Below are 18,552 nucleotides of genomic sequence, written 5' to 3'. Positions count from 1 at the left end.
CCATTATTGTTGAAGTATCTAATTTATTTCTTTAACCTGAAAACGATGAAACTAAGATTTTTCTTCCACATAATTTCAAAGGTTTTTCCTATAACCACAAAATAACCACATTCAAATTGTCTTGTAATTTATTTACTTACACACAGTCATCCTTGCCTTCCTGAAAATACATTAAAGACAAAAAGTTTTGTTCTGGATTCTTAAATGATAACTCAGTATGTATTACTCAAATTGTATTATACTTTATTGAGACAGAAGAAGTATATATCGACTGTTGAAGCAATTAATCGCATAAACGGAACTGAAAGATATTGTTCATTTTCTGAAAAATCGTAAATCTAGTGAGATTGCTTTGTTTAGTTATAAAACTACCAGGAAAAAATTGAGATCATATAAAAGGAACATATTTTATTAGAGAGCACTCATTTCTTTTCATGTATTCCTGTAACGACCATTTCTTCAAGTGACACTGTTCGTAGCAATCTTTTATTTGAGTGTAACTAATTCATACGCAATCAGAGTTCATTTTATCATCTTTATGATAATTTTAAAATAAAAAGTAATTTATGGAGGGAAAATATTAATTACCTTATGAACCAATATTGTTTTCAAAACACACTTTAGTACAGGTGTTGTTTTACCTGTAATCAGGATTCAGTTATTTTAGTGAGAAAAGATCTTTAGCTTCAAGAGTATGTAAGAATAAGAAAGCACTTTTTCTTCAAAAACCTCATCTGCTCTCCCTGTGAAGTTCGTAGACAGACTGAAATTATTCGAGAAAAAAAGAATCTGAACTCCATTGCAGGAATACTTGCAGGTGAAAAACACTCGTCTACCAGCAAAAAGTAATTATAAAATCATTCTTAACTAAAGCTCTGTAACAGATGATTAGTATACAAAAACTTAATTGTAAAAAATGATTATAAACAAAATTTCGATAAAGTTCTCAATCATAAGGTACTTACAATGATTAAATATTTAATTGCAATACAAAGACTTGATAAATAAGTAAAGACTTAGAATGTAGTTATGAACTACACAATATTTCGAATACATTGGAAGAAGTTATAGAGTCAATTTTAATGTAGCTGAGGTGCGAAATCCTGGAGGATGAAGGGGAATTCCCCCACATAATATTTCTGGAAGAATATTCCCCCCTCACTAAATAACAGTGGGAGATGAATAAAATTATACTTCGTCTAAAACTTGCAAATTAATTACAGTATTTCATATATAGGACTAATTAACATGTATTTCACATATAGACCTAATTAATGGGTGAACTAGTAATTAGCGGAATATCTAATCTTACATAGTATAGTGATTATGGATGTTCAATTATGTGAACTCTCCATGGCCAAACATTCCAGTGCGAAAATTCTTTTTTCACTTGTCTGCTCCCTCCACTTCGACTGTTATGATTTCGCACCCTGCTGACGCCCGATATCAAAGTTTCGTTATGGACTTCAATGAAAAGTATAATCTAGAGCAACGGATCATGCAAGTTAATTTCAACTCTCAATTTATGTCGACTTTAGTTGTAGCAGTTATGTACGGATTGCATCTATAAAATAAATACGTGGCGTGTAGCATCTTGCTATAGCTATAAGATAGGATTTGAATCAACGGGGGATGAACGAGATTTCCTCTGTCGTCAAAGGAGAATTTCTACCTTGCTAGGAAATATTTTCCTCACATTTCACCTGTATACATTTCACATTACTGTGTTTATACTCCTATACAAATGATGGGAACAATAATGCAATTTGTTGTTTCGTACAAACACACTACTTGTTAAAATGCAAATGATACAAATGATTTCCAGAGTGTGAAACAAGTTTTCATAATTACTAACACTCTTAGCAAGCTTCAGAATTGAATCAAAGAAAAATAATGACATTTCTAATATTTATCACTGATTATACTTAAATGACTTTCATGTCGAACTCTTGCAGTAGAGTGGATACCAACTGCGCATCTTTCTGCAATACATGGCCCCCATAGATTCATGCCTACCTTAACCCCTTTCTGCATGATTTGTTTCTTTTAGCGAAAAACAAAATAACCAGTATTGGAAATCCTCATATGGGAACTTGAAAAATGAATTAAAACTTGAATTTTAGATTTTTCACTTAATTCCGACGAGAAATAAGTAAGTGCCATATATGACACACTTACAACTCACAAAGAACATGTCAGATGACACCAAGATCTCTTATTCATACACGTCAGTATCTCACACAGCAGACAAAACAGTCTTTGATAAATCACAAAAAAGCTAAATTGAAAAAAGGGCATGTGCCATATATGGCACGGCATGCGGTAATGGGTTAAGAGTCTATACAAAGTTGTTCGCCACATAAAGCCAAACTTCAGGGATTTTTACATGAATTAATCCGTATATATCTACATAAAAAATTAACTCGAATCCTGGATGTAGGCCTCTTTTATCAAAACAACTTGCAGTAGAAAAATTAGATACAGAAAAATATTCCTATCTGAAAAATACAATATTGCTTTACATACAACTATAATACCTTGTATATTAATACAAATATAAAGCAATTAGGTTATTAATTGAACCAAAACAACAAAATAGTTCAATACGGGGCTTCGTTACGAAGAGGCACATGACCCACTGCTACTGCCATCTGTATTCCTTTCATTTGCTTCCTTTGCAATCCGCAATTTCGCTAGAAGATCTATTTCTTTCAGATTAGGATATTTCCGCAGTTGCTCTCCAATATCTGGTCGCAAATGATGTGCAAGACCAAGCACCCAGTCTTGACATTTTTTCACAGCTGGTTTATAAAGTTCGCCATTGTATTTGTTCGTCTCTACCAATTTTCTTATTTTCTTGGGGGAAAGCAATTCATATCCAAGTTCGTAATATGAACCACACATTTCTTCTTCATCCTCTGGAAGTTCTTTTCTGAAGCGTGGAGCAATACTATCATCATCTGTTCGCATTCCTGTACAAGAGATAAAAATATGTGTGTTTATTGAGATTTAACATCAAATAAATATTTATATTAAAGACTCTACGGTTATATACGTAAGGAAATTACATGTATAGTCGTTAACCCTTTTCCGGGCCGTGGGAAGATATCTTCCCAAAATCATAGTGTCAAAAGTGCATTATTTAGGTTGGTGGGAATAGCATTTCCCACTTGGTTATCGTGTAAGGCAGGTCGAAAATGACTATTTCGGAGAACAAATGCCTGCTTCTGCTGCCGTGATTAGCACACACGTTAGTGCGCACCATCTGGCGTGTAAATAGTAAGCACTTTTTATTTATTTCTGTTTCCATACTATTCGATCCATACCCATTAGCATCGGGAGGGGAGTGCAAGAGGGGGCATTTGCCCTCCCCTGGAAATTAAAATACCCCTAATGTTATGCAATTTGAGGCACTTTCGAGACAAAATTGCCTATTTTCAGGAGTTTTGCCCCTCCGGAAAAAATCCTGCCGGCGCCCAGGTCCATACCATTCGCTTTCCATGTGCGGTCTTGTTTTCTAAAAAGAAATTAACATAAAATACCGAAAATAGTAATTTTGGTGATGTATCCAGGGGCGGCGCCAAGGAATTCAGGGGGGAACTGGCCCCAGATCTTCCCTTGTCCTCCCTTGTGTCTCCACAAAGTTTTATTATTGTAATTATTATTGCACATATTGTACCAATATTGCCCATTTTTTTATATATTTTGTTTCATTTACCCCCATTCCAAGCTTGTCTTTCACAGGGCCATCGCAACTCTGAGAACCTAGCGGCGAACCTGTTTCTTTTTGGCAATTCGTGGATGGCCAGCATGCAGTTTTCATGCAATGCAGGCAGTATTGCAATGCACCCAGCATGCAATATAAAAAAATATTCATTCTTCTACTGTGGGAAAAAAACGCTTTAAATTAGGCTCGTGGGAAAAATACTTCCCATCCCATAATCTATGGGAAATACATAGAATAAATGGAATCCACCAACATAATTATTCCTATTCTCCTGGTGGAGATCTTATTTTAATAGACATAACACAGCATCATATCTACAAAAAAATGGCCCGGAAAAGGGTTAATGGGGTGAAAAAGTGTGATTCGGGTAAAGAGCTTGTGAAAGACCACACCATTAAACAGGTAAACGCTTTATGACGAACAATTTTTATTGGAACAGAATTCTATATCCTTAAGATGAAAATACTGCAACCTCAACAATACTGATCATTCTTCTTTCAAACGAACAGAGATTTCTTTTTCGTCATAAATACTATTTTGTTACTTTTGAGACCCTCACTTTCCTATAAAAATATGACAGGAAATATGTATGTTCACCTAATATTAATGCTTAAATTATTTATTTGTTTTTGGGTATAATGTTCCACAATTATGCTCCGAGGCAAAGGGAGACTGTAATGGTTAAAATGAATGAAATGATGGAATCAAGAATGTGGAAGGAAACAGGAAACCCCCGACCAAACCCATGCACACGGTGTTGTCCATCTCAAAGCTCATTTGACGGAAGCTAGGATCGATCCAGGAACCTATGTACTAGAGGTGATGGCTCTACTACTGGGCCACCGTGGTCCACCTGAGTTGATAGTTGTATATAAATGTTTGTAAACTCTTTTGTAGGAATGCCAATGATATTTAGTTACCCTCGTTTTTAGAAAGAATCATAGTCTTCCCAATAATATAAAGATTCAATGTGTCGTAAGTGACACGTAGGCTATAACTATTGCTCTGCTTTTGGCTGGGAAGTTGCTTCTGACTAAATAAGACTTATTCATGTGCAGGGCAATGAAACAAAAAAATAATAGTAAGAAAAGATCTGTTCTTTGTCCATGAAGCAAGTCTCTAACCATAAAGCAGAATAGCTGTGTTGCCATGTTAAATCTTTTAATCCTTGGCCACTAAAATGGTTGAACTCATCACAGAAAACAAAATCAAAATCATGTAGATTAACGGAAGAAAGTCAATACCGATCATGGACGAAATTGAAAATTTAGAGGGAAAAGAAAAGATTGACATTATCCTCGTTCAGGAACCTTACACCAAAAATAATAAACTAACAATAATGTGATTAATGGAAGTTAGCTATGCAGGAAAGGAATTTACTTGTAATTATAAAAAATAACGCAAGTGGAAAACCAAGCATGGGAGAGAAAGCAAAGGAAAACCCTACAAGAGAAAAAACAATGGCGACAATAGCAAACAGGAACAGGAATTTCAAAATATTAAATTCAATACAATTCAAAATCCATGAACAGTCATCATGAGTGGGAAATTACAAAATCATAAATTGCTGGTGCTAGTTTAGTCTGGACACTAAACCTTTTTTAAACAAACTTAACAAAAATTTATGAAATGTGAAAATGACGAAACAGTAACTTGTATGGATACAAATGGTAAATCATCAAACTGGAACAGTAGGATTACGGATGAATGAGAACAAACTAGAAGAGATGGTTACACAAAATGAATTAATCGTTTTGAACGAAGTAGGACACCCGACAACATTTAAAAACACGCAAGACGCGAAATCTAATATACATATGACATTAGCAACATTACAACTAAGCAATAAAGTACCTGAAGAATTCTACACGTGTCCACCTTAGGTGGCTGTTGGGTTGTAATTCTTAAACTGCCGAGTATTACTTAATAAACTGATTTACTTAGACAAGCGACTACTATTGAATGTAAAAACCTTTATCTTCTTTCTAAATACGTTTAATATTCAATACTTCAGATATCTATCTGTATCACATCTCAACTCAAAGGTTCTGTAACATATATTTTTCTACATGTTCATTTTTTTTATCACACAAATCTACCATCTCCAATATCAACTACATTTAACACCATAATTATTACTTTAACTTTAGCCACTTTTGGCTCTTATTCTCTTTAATCATATAAGCCACTTATGGCTCAAATTCTGACATTCACTCAAGTTTCACAATCTTCAACTTTATACATTACAATAAACATAACATAGAAACGCTATTCACTTGTCATTCAATCTCTCAACACTTTGTCCGAACTTTTACAAACCCTAACATTCTCGATGTTGAGGGCAGAAAGAGTTATGGTTTATTGCACATGCATTCATCTAAAAAAGAAAAGAAAGAGTTGTAAAAAGAGATGCAAATGGCGATGATCTTTTCTAAAGAAAGTTTATGACTAAAGAGAAATGTATTATGGCTTGTGAAGTAAACTAATAGCTAAAAACGGAAGCCTGTTGATCTAGGTTAGTTACCAAGTAGGTAAGGGAATATTTTAACTAGTAAATAAACATTTAACAGTGGCCACAATATAATCATATTCGAAATCAATAACGTACACATGGATAAACCAATGAGTATATAAAAAAATAAATTAATTCACGGCTTGTGTATAGCCCGCTCCCCCCAGTTCTTTGTCACCGGAACTGGAAGAGTCAGTACTACTACTACTTATATCGAGAACAGAACCAAACCAACCCCTGCGGGGCTTCTAACCCGTTCCTACTACTATTGCTACTAACTACCACCACCACTACTACTATTGCTACTAACTACTACTACTACTACTGCTACTATTACTACTACCGCTACTAAAGCTACTACTACTACTTATACTAAAGCTTCCTTACCGCAAGATTTACATCTTAAATCTTTATAACATGCGATTCCGATTCATTATGAACTAGTATGAATCGTTAGAATCACTATGATTCGTTAAAAATCACTGGGGGGAGCGGGCTATACTCAATCCTAATTCACAATACAAAAATAATAAAATGCGGAATAATTGGAAAACCATAAACTTGTGAAACATAATCGATAATGATATTGTGGATACAGCAAAAATACAGAACGAAATACCAAATGCCATCAAAAGAGCAACAAAAACACAACATGATAAATAGATAAAAACAAAAACAAAAAATGAATGGGAAGTTACAAAATATAAAAAGGAAAACTGGAAAAGTACAAAAATCATACTAAACAACGTGGTATCAACCGTGGGGTGGCGAATTCAAACAACGTAGGTTAGACATATATACAGAAACTACAAACAAATATCAAGAAAAACTAAAAGAAACAAAATTTTTAGCATTTCTAGAGGAAAATATGAAGTGAAATCTATAAAATAATTAATAACAAAACCAACAACACTTCCTACTCTTAACATGGACAATGGGAAACATGCAAACGATTGGACATGCTTGGAAAAATACAATAAATTATTTAATGACAAAATGACAAAGGCTGTTGACCCAACAAAGACAAAGACAAGCAAGAACAAATTCAGATAAAAACACCACCGAGAAACAATGAATCAGTAGAAGAAATTGAAGACTTTGGGGCAAAAACCCGTCAAGTCCAAACAGTGAAAGTGTAGAGGAGATAGCTTTACAGGGGTTTCTCTTCATCCGATTTTCTTCAAACTTGTCACCTATATACTAGACCAAAAGAGAAAAAATCGACACGTATTTTTTGTTTCTTTCGGAAAATAGGTTAAGGGGGCAATAGCCCCCTTTCAAAAAGGGTCACCTTGGTTAAAAGGGCCCCTTTAAAGAAACGAAACTCTGCCGATGCAAATATGACTTCAAGGTAGGAAATACGGGTTTTGTCGTTTTTCGAAAAAAGGATTGATTGTACGGGCAATGTTCCCTTCGAAATGACACTTCGCAAAATCTTTATGGAAATTGGAGTTCGGTGGATTTGCTTGAAACCGAGATATGTTGTAGATATTGTGTTCTTAAGAAAAGCCTCAATGAGCACAACCACAAATCACTGACCGTTTGGTCACCATAGGGCCACTTTTTTGAAAACAACCGAAGATAACGACATTCTGGATTTCGGTAAAAATGACTAAAACCGTGATATGTTGTTGATATTGTGATCCTGAGAAAAAGTCTTAATGGGAATAACTACCAATCACTGACTGTTTGGTCACTGCAGGGTCGCCTTTTTGAAAACAGAAGGTAACGGTATTTTGGATTTCGGTGGAATTGCTTGAAACCGTTATATGTTGTAGATATTGCGACCCCGAGGAAAAGTCTTAATGGGTACAACTAGCACTCACTGACCGTTTGGCCATCACGAGGTCACCTTTTTTGAATCTGGATTTCGGTGTAAATGACCGAAACCGTGACGTGTTGTAGAAATTGTCATTCTGAGAAAAAGACTAAATGGACACAACCACAAATCACTAATCGTTTGGTCACTATAGGTCTACTTTCTTGAAACCAGCCGAGTATAACGATGTTCTGGATGTCGGTAAGATTGAGTAAAACTAAGTTATGTTGAAGATCTTCTCATGATGAGAAAATCATGAGACCATTTGAAAATCAAAACAAGGTACCAGTGGCGTAACTAACGGCTTGGGGGCCACCCCGCAGACAACATGGAATGGGGCCCCTTCTCTACGTCCTACATCACGATTTGGGGCCCCGTGATGGCTTGGGCCCCCCGCAATGCAGGGTCTGCGGGACCCTTATTTACGCCCCTGCAAGGTACGCTCCGAAACACCAGAAAACATGGATAAAATAGGAAGCTATGATGTAATTGTTTTGAGGTGAGGTATATACAGGTTTGAGAGGTAGCTTGAATACGAATCTAATATCAAATGTTTACTAATCAAAATGGCGGATCCAACATGGCGGACACAATTTTTTTTAAAAAAAACAAGCTATGGATCTAAAATTGGGTGTATATATATACATTCGACGTCAATATGAATAAATCGGATACCAAAAAATATAAAATTCGAAATGGCGGACAAAATGCAAAACACTGCTATGGAACTGAAAGCAAGCAAGTAGATAAAAGATTATCGAGGTCGCGGGGTACGAATCCAGTGCTAAAAGTGCAAAATGCAATATGACGCATCCCATATGGCGGACAAAATGTGCAAAACTACAGAATAGACGTATACGTATCGAGACGAACCTGGGCTCCGTCTCCATTTAGAAAAGCACATCACGGTCTCGAATTAGAGACAAGATCGAAACTACTCTCGATGTCAGTACCATCCCTACTACGGAGAGTGGACATTTGTCATACATATTTCTCACAAGTGTACACGGCATAATGTGAAACCGGAAAGACAGTTATGGAAGCATGACGATATTTTAAACACGCACTTTTCATGTCACTGTTCGGATCTTCAGATGGTATCAATAGTCTCAACATACCCTACAGGCGCCATTCTTGTGAGATATTACAGATGTAAAGTATAGTCGATGTGAGCTTTTCAACGATATATAACACATGCCGATCCTCGCGTGTCTCTTCGGAGGCGGGGGAGGGAGTTGTTAGTAAAATAATTATTGTCTATGATTGCAATATGTTCGTATCATAAAATTTTCATATTATGCCTGCCCTGCATTCTGTGCCTCAATTTCGGCATGGCTGTATAGCAAAACACGCTTCCTCTTGATTGTAAAACATCGTCTGCCCTTATTTGCTGCCTTATGTACTATAGGTATTTTTCTACTATATGTCTAAGAATAACATATGTCCGTTCTGTGCATTTTTTTTTTTTTCAATTTTTGTCCTCCACATTGGATCCGTCATATTCCATTTTGCACTTTTTATATTCAATTCATACTCAGCGACCACGAAAACATCTACCCAATTTCAATTCCATACCAGTGTTTTGTATTTTGTCCGCCATATTGGATCCGCCATTTTGAATTTTACACTTTTCGGTATTCGATTCATACATAGCGACGTCAAGTGTCTCTATATACCCAGTTTTAGATCCCCACCTTGTTTTCTTTGTAATTTATGTTCGCCATATTGGATCCGCCATTTTGATTTATAACATTTGATGTTAGATTTGTATTCAGCTACCTTTCAAACCTATATATACCGCGTCTCAAAACAATCACATCATAGCTTCCTATTTTGTCCATGTTTTCTGGTGTTTCGGAGCGTACCTTTTTCTGATTTTCAAATGGTCCCCACGCCCCCTACAGGACCCATTCAAGCAAGATATTTCACATGTGAGGTATATTCGGTGTGACCTTTCCAACGGCATATAACACATGCGGTTCCCCGCGTACCACTTCATGTACTTTTCTAGTGAGCAAATGACAATAATCGTTCTTTTTCTACAAATTACATACAGTAATGGAGAATGCCTTGTAAAAATTTGCGAACATTTTCTTGGTTTCGTACCGGTAACAGACATCACTAGTCTAGGACTCACAAAAGTAATAATTAAACAGCTAAAGGAAATGAACTTCCTATCGAAAACATGAGGGGCCAAGGATACGACAATGGTTTCAATATGAAAGGCAAACATTCAGGTATTCAGAAGAGAATTTAAGAAATAAATTCCCAAGCCTTCTATGCTTCTTGCGGTTGTCATTCACTAAATCTTGTCTCAACGATGCAACCATAGCATCTCAGTACGCCGTTTTATTTTCTGTATCGTTAAAAAAAATTGACTTTTTTCTGCGTCAGTTCAACGTTGGGTCATACTAAAGGAACATATTAGCAGTCTCACTTTTAAAACCATTAAGCACCAAAAGGTGGGAGAGCCGAATTAATGCTCTGACTCCACTTAGATATCAAATAAGGGAGGTTTATGATGCCTTACTTCAAATAAGTAATGACAATAGAAGAGATAGAATGGTCACCGGCAATGCTGTGTATAGCAAACCAGCTGCGTGGCTACTTTCCTTTGCTCACTCGTTATCTAGTATGTCCTTTACTCCACATAAACATAGTAAGCAAAAGTGTCCAAAGCATTGATTCTCATGTGTTGGATGCAGTCGGATTTCTTGAAAATGTATTTGAGTACTTTGAGAGGAGAAGAAATGATGCAAAGTTTCAATCTTACTTAGTTGATGCGATGGAGTTGGCATCAGCATTAGATATGGATGACCCACGGATAGGTAATACAGTGCAAGCTCGAAGTCGAAAGGAGACAATTTCAGTACGAGGCAGAGGATGAAGCCAGTGGCGGCGATTGGACGTTAAAAGTGGGGGGGGGCAAGACATGATCTGAATATTTGTATATCAATGTTAATATACAAATTTCCCTGGTTGAAACTATATATATTAATAGGCCATTTCAGAAAAGTGGGGGGGGGCAACTGCCCCCCTTTGCCCCCCCTAATCGCCGCCCATGGATGAAGCTATTGAAGATCCACAAATAAGATGTAAGATCGATTTTTATTACAAAGTTCTAGACATGATTGTGTTAGCTTTAAAAGAAAGGTTTGAGTAACAGACATCACAGCGAGTATTTCGATTTTCTTTACGATATAAGCAATCTTAAAGATATGCCACCTGAACTTTTGTCTGAAAAGTGTACTAAACTTGCCAGCATTTTAACACACGAATCATCTAAAGATATTAACCCCAGTGATTTGAAACATGAACTGAAAGAAGTGTTCACCAAAAGAGACTTTAAAATTAATTAAGGAACATGACTTTGCTCCCAAAGTCAGTGTCATACTTAGAATTTTGTTAATCTTTCCGGTAACAGTGGCAAGTGGAGAAAGAAGTTTTTCGAAACTAAAGCTTATTAAAAACTATCTACGTTCTTTCATGTCTGAAAGACGCTTTAGTAGTCGAGCGATGATATCAACAGTACACGAATTGGCTGGAACATTGGACTACGGGAATGTGATAAAGGAATTTAATCAAAACAAAGCAAGAAAAGTTTCTTTTTTTAAAATTTTATTTTGTGTATGCGGTACTGTATATCACCGATATACAGCGAAATCGAGCATACTAAATATTGTGTCATGTATGGAGTTGTTTAAATATTATGTAAGCATTCGAGGAAAGTAGTTCAATTTTTTGTTTACTTTTCCATTTCGTACATATAAATGGGGCATATTACTTTTTCGTGACACTTGAACGTCTATCCAATTAAAGTTTGCGGATTAAAGGGGCGGCATGTGAAAGTACCGCCCAGGGCGGCAAAACTGCTAGCGCCGGCCCTGCTCGTAGTGGCCAAACGATCTGCAATTGATGGTTATTCTCATTAAGATTTTTTCTCAGGATCACAATATCTACAAAATATCACAATTTCAGTCATTTTTTGCCAAAATCCATAATGTTGTTATCTTCAGCTGTTTTCAAAAAAGGGATTTTTAGTGGCCAAACGGTTAGTGATTTGTGGTTGAGCCCATTGAGACTTTTTCCCAGGAACACCATATCTATAACATATCACGGTTTTAAGCAATTCCAGCAATTTCCATGAGGATTGTGCGAGGTCCTTTGTCATTTCGAAGGGGGCATTGCCCCTGCAACCCTTTTCTCGCAAAAGCAACAAAACACTTACTTCTTACTTTGAAGTAATCTTTGCATCGGTAGAGTTTCGTTTATTTAGTTGCCCCTTTAATCAAGGGGACCCTTTTTTAAAAAGAGTCCCTTTGCCCTCCATAACCTATTTTGCGAAAGAAACAAAAAAAATATGTGTCGATTTATTTTAGGTCTAGTATATAAGTGCCAAGTTTGAAGAAAACCGGATGAAGAGAAACCATTGTGAAGCTATCTCCTCTACACTTTCACTTTTTGGACCTGACGGGTTTTTGCCCCAAAGTCTTCAATTACAAGCGAAGGGATAAAAGCACATTGCAATATCAGCTCATATTTACAAATAACGCCACGTGCTTTACAAGGATCACCAAGAATCCGATGGATGCTGTCTCCGAAGAAATACGAGGAGAACAGGAAAAGTCACGAAGAGGCTCCGCCTCCGAAACTGGCTATAAAAGAACGCATCAGTTCCAGCTGATCGCTTCCCACCTTCTTCTCCAAGCTGCTCTGGGCGAGAGAGACTCCCTAACCTTATCGATCTCCGCGCTGCATTTGGGCAGGAAATACTAACCTACCTCTGCGCTGCTCGTTTCTTTCCAATCTTCGCGCTCCACTGGACAGGAGATACTACCCAACTCTGCGCTGTTACGGTTAAGAGATTCCTTTCCAATCTCCGCGCTGCACTGGGTAGGATATTTCTAACCATCAACCATAAGATCTCCGCGTTACTCTGGGCAGGAGATCCACTTTATAGAGAAAGGATTGTTAGGAACATCTACTTATTTGTAAATTCAGTGTACATAAACTTGCACAGAAAACTTTTATAGTAAAAAGGTGAGGGGAAAAATATGTGCTGCTTCTGTACCATACATTGCAATAAATAAAAATGCTGAAAAACAAGAAATCCGTAGGATTGGACAATATAAAGTCGGATATATAGAAGGAAGAAATGGCAACATAGGTACCAAACCTGTCAAGGTTGTATAAGTTGCGCTTAAACCAAAAGAGGGTACCTAAAAACTGCTCTTTAGAAAGTAAGTGGTACAGAAACAGCAATAAGGAGCTATTGAAGCTTATTGAAAACAAAGATAAACATATCAGGTGGCAATATACATAGATATAAGTGGGGCATTTGATAACTTATGGTGGTGATCATTATTTTAAAAATTTAAAGAATAGAGAATACCAATATAAACGTAACACACAAAGTACCAAATAAAAATTTAATTATATACACTGCAAAAGGAAAGCCACAAGAATCTATATGTGGACCATGCCGGCCGGAGCTCATGTAGTTGGGATTCCACGTTAATCAATAGGTCCATGTTTCATATGGCCTCGCTGCTGAACGCAACGTTAAATTCAAAATCAATTTAACTCAACCCATATGTGGACCAATAATGTGGGATATTGAAATAGTCTCGCTTGAAATGTGTCGACCAAGTTGAAGACAGCGAAGGGTATCAACATCGCCAAGACGAGAAATAGAAAGAAAACAAACTTAATATTAAATAAGGTACTAAAATAATGTTCAAGAAATAGATGCTAATTTAACTCTTTTAGAAACAAAAACCAAATATACAATCTTTGGGCAGAAAATTCAAAGAGGTCCAATTCTAAAGATGCCCAATAAGAAGATAAAAACACTCAAGGAGTTGAAGTGCCGGAGAGTATGGATAAATGAGAAATTAAATTGTGCGCAACATATAGAGGAGATTACGAATAAAAGTATATATAAATTATTAACAATTGCAAGAAGGGACTACCAAATCCTCAAGAGAACATTGCAAATTTACAATAAAACCTTATCATGCCTGTACTTAGTTATTGTGCTGGCGTCTGGTGCCACAGACTTTTTATGAATACAAAATTAAGAAAAACAATAAATCCAGCACACAGAGCTGTGATCATAAAAGCGCTGGATGTAATTAAAACAATATCAACTAAGTCTCTACGGATACTGGCTCAAGAAAAGTTAACACATCTGCAAGTACTAAGACAGGGTTTTAAAATGTGGAGAAAAAACAAAGATATTTGCTAAAAATTTTAGAAATACTGTGACAGGTTTCTAACAACGAAGAAGTAGATAATATTATTGAATGAGAATGCCAAGAGAAATGGGGATATACAATTAAAGGACAGAACTTTAAAAAAAAAAACTAACTATACAAAATAAGGAAAAAGTTGCCAAGACTAGACAAAGGGAACCATGGAAATAGTCTCTGGCCATGGTCTCTACAAACCACATTTATACAGACTGAAAAAAGAAGAAAATGAGACATATATCTGTGGAATGACTCATCAGACACCCGAACTTGTAACATGGACATGTGCGTACTTCATAACAACAAATATTAGAGATGAGCTTAAAAGTGATACACGCGAGAACATTAGACAAAATAAAACAAAATTACAAATATTCCAACAATATTAACAAAACATGTGGAATAGAAGAAAAGAGAAGAATAAGACAATAAAATATAATTTAAACAAATAATAAATAGATGAACAAGGAATAATTAATGAACAAGGAAACTTCCTAGCATAATCCGAAATAGAAACTTCACATCACTTTGTGTGTTTAGTTCTAGTGTTAGTATTATATTATTACTGTGTGTATTACTTTAGGTCATTCAGTGGGACTACAAGAAACAGGAAGTTAAAGGAAAAAGAGAACTGAAAAGAAACAAAACCTATCTGCACTGTCTATCGTCCATATTTTTTACTATTAACTTTTCTCTTTCAGTTTTTTCTTAGGTCGTGGTATAGGAAGCAGCTTCGAAGGATACAATGGAAAATATTTATAGATGAGTAGTGGGAAAAAAACAACAATGTATCTCATGTATTAATTGTCTGTATTCTCTTACATAGTTTTCTTCTTTTGAAATAAATAAACAATAAAAGACTATACAAGGTGTGTTCAAAAGGTATCAATTTTTTTTTTCGTGTAAACGAATGAAACATAGGATACTTTTTTCAGTGTTGATGTAGAGTGTACACTCATGCGCAGTCTTGAATTTTTCCACCCGCAGAAAGAATCAGTCGCATACAGTCGGCAGTGAACACGTGTCGGATTTCGTTTTCTTTTGTAAAATGACAGAAAAACTTGAGCAGCGATATTGCATCAAATTTACCAAAAAGCTTTGCAATACCGAAGCGGAAACCATTGAATCGGATCGGTACATTGAATTTTGAACGAGAATTTTGGCATGAGAAGAGTCTCCGCGAAATTTCATTCAGGCTTTCATCGCTAAACACAACATTCTTGTGTGTCGTCAGGTTCTCTCCTTGGGATGCGCACGAGACAAGATTTGTGGCTGTCTCGTCTCGAAAATGTGCTGTAAAACTGATGTCTCGACTCGAAAAATGTATATTTCTCTATTGGAAGAGCCGTGTCTCGACTTGAATTTTGTCAGGAAAATCATGTCTCGACTCGTCTCGTGCGCATCCCTACTCTCTCCTCACCCGACATGACTCCGTGTGACTTTTGATTATTTCCCAAGCTGAAAATGCCACTAAAACTATCCCGATTTGTATCAAGATAAGACATTATGCGGAATGCGACGGTAGGGTTGCTCACCATTGCAAAAACTACTTCCAGAAGTGTTCCTAACAATGGCGGTAGCGCTGGGAGAAGTGTGTGCATTACCAAGGAGATTACTTTGAAGGGGATTAGTATTTCGGATTCCAAATCAATAAATGTGTTTTTGCCAACAAAGGTTCGATACGTTTTGAACACATCTCGTATGTCCCATTGATAGTCCAAGAGTTGTATCGAAATTCATCGGCATGAGGGTGATGAGTAGAAATGGATTGGCATTACGTATTTTTTATTATTATTATTAAACTTTCATTCTGACGTGTATCATAGTGGAGAGAGGTGCTTCGCATACTTTCTATAAAACTATTATCTCCGTTCGAAAAAGGGGGAGTTTCAGCTCGATAAAAGTGAAACTCACACATCCTAGTCTGAAAATTAAACCGTGAGAAATCAAAAGAATGAAGATAAAACATATTAATCATTTCTTTCTCTTCAAGAAACGAGTAGACCATGAAAATAATGTGACGCTTCCAACAGCTAAATGAAAACTTCTCTTTATACATCCAGTGTTATTGTTGTACGAGTAATAATTATGTAGTGGAAAATGCAAACCATACGAACGAGCATGAAATAAAAAATAAAATAAAATAAAATGAATCCTTTAATATACTGTCCCACGATCACTCAACCGAGACTAAAGAAGATGGTGATGATTCCAAATAAGTAATGATCGATGAAAGTATGGAATGATAAAGTAGAAGGAAACGAAAAAACCATGAGAAAACAAACGGTCACGATGTTAGACCACCACCAAACTCACATGGATGGCGAAAGTGACCCCTACAATGCCAACAAAGGTGCGGACAGCAAAACATCCTAATAAAATTTAGTGTAATGACCGCGTGCAGCAATTACGGCACACAATCGCTCCTGTATGTCTGTAACAAGTGCAGTAAAGTGACCGGGGTTATTGCAATGGTACTGTCATACTTGTAGAATATGACTTCTAGAATTATCTGGTTTCTATCCTCTCACGTTTCCACCCAATCCTATACTATGAAATCCCACAGATGTTCTATTCGGTTGAGGTCAGGAGACTGTGGAGGCCAAATCATAGTAAGTTTTTGGTGTTCTTGTAGCCAGACCTGGATATGTCAGGACGTATGCACATCATCGTTGTCGTGCGTGAACACAAATCCTCTTGGTCTGGAAAATTTGGTAGCAACTTGTTTCCCCAAGATATCAGTATAAAGCTGGTTGGTCATTCCGTCGGCAATGAAATCAGTTCCCTTGGGCTAGTGGCTGCCATATAACCCTAGAAGTGTCTCGCAGTCCGTTTAGATTGCCCTTTCTGTACTACACGTTGAGGTACACTCATGTCCAAATTGATTGTCGCATATCTATAACTGTCTTCTTGTTGATAATGATTTTGCAGGGTACTTTTAATACTGATACTATGTGTATAATCGGGAAATGTATATTTGTGGTAAATTTTATAGGAAAAGAATTATAAATACGAAAATTAGAATGAGTAAAACAAAATGTTGCTAAATGGACAAGAAAATTTTTATTTTTGTTTTATTGTTCTTATTTACTGCTATTTTGACATGAAATTTGCCACATGCATGCCTTTGCCGATTATACACATACTACCATTATAAGAAATACCGGGCGAATTCGTTATCAAATTATACTTTTACAACAACACATTTATAGACATGCGACAATAATTTTAGAAATGAGTGTACATACCTTGTCCCTTGTGGCCTATAGAAAATAAGTTCCTTATTGATTCGACGAAAACACCTTTTCATTACTCCGTATAGTTAGATCTCAGTAGACCAATCGAAGTTAAATGTTGCACTGTGCACATTCTAATCGTCTCGCCTCGTATGACTCTGTGAGAAGGGTCTTCACGGCAGGGCAACAGTTCTCCGGTAAGCTACCGTTAGTCTTTGCCACATGGTTTCATGATAACAGCCGTACTTTACAGTGTTGCCCTGCAAGATGAATCTATGGAGTTTTGGATTGCTCCTGGCACCTTCTATGAGCGCCTCATCTCGAGCTGCAGTTGTTGCCCCAAGTCTGCGTGATCTGAACGAGGATTTATTTCATTTAATTCCAAACATTTGCTAACAATTCGATCGTCGTTCGTAACTAAGTGCGATTTGAGATGCACTCTGGCCTTGTGATACACGACGCATAATTTCATTGCGCTGAACTACTGTCAGCTCTTGACTACCACGCGGACGCGGCATGATTTTTTCCTAGAATGAAGGTTTTGAGCGATATGCTGTACACAACATGCATTTTGTTACTGCACATGCTTTATAACCGTAGAGCCCAACTCATAGAATGTTAGGAAACTTTTTAACTTTTTAAATGAACCTCGTGTAAAAGCAGTTCCAAGAATTTTTCTCTTCGCAAACAGACTAATATGTATGTATATGTGTGTGTGTGTTGCTCCTGCAACGGAAGCCCTTCTGGGCCCTATCACTTCTACAAATAGCTTTCCGATAATAATTCTATATCAGGAATGGGGAATTTCTTTTAAGGACCCATTGACAATGTCATTTCCCAAGAAGGTCGCATGTGATGATTTTTGTACGTAGAGTTACATTAATAATTTACATGAAATGTACAACTTTATAACATCAGAAGTATAAAGTAAGAAAAGTTATCATTTATCTACGTTTTCAGAAGTATATGTCTAATATATTTCATATACTTTATAATTTAACATTTTT

The 18,552-nt window shown here is 36.4% G+C and overlaps 1 protein-coding gene across 1 annotated transcript in view; it reads right to left on the bottom strand.

The window, feature by feature from the left end:
• Nucleotides 1-222: 222 nt before the first annotated feature.
• Nucleotides 223-18,552, bottom strand: part of LOC145668014 (uncharacterized) — a 38,877-nt gene continuing 20,547 nt past the window's right edge. Inside the window, exon 3 of the mRNA XM_081735473.1 lies at nucleotides 223-2,972. Within this exon, the coding sequence (XP_081591599.1) occupies nucleotides 2,617-2,972 (356 nt within the window). The 3' untranslated portion in view covers nucleotides 223-2,616. The remainder of the gene's footprint in view (nucleotides 2,973-18,552) is intronic.

This window comes from Thermobia domestica, chromosome 13 (assembly GCF_964235325.1).
Source record: "Thermobia domestica chromosome 13, izTheDome1.hap1.1, whole genome shotgun sequence".
NCBI lineage: Eukaryota > Metazoa > Arthropoda > Insecta > Zygentoma > Lepismatidae > Thermobia > Thermobia domestica.
Note: the sequence above shows the minus strand (reverse complement) of the source record. Positions and strands in the feature narration are given on the sequence as shown.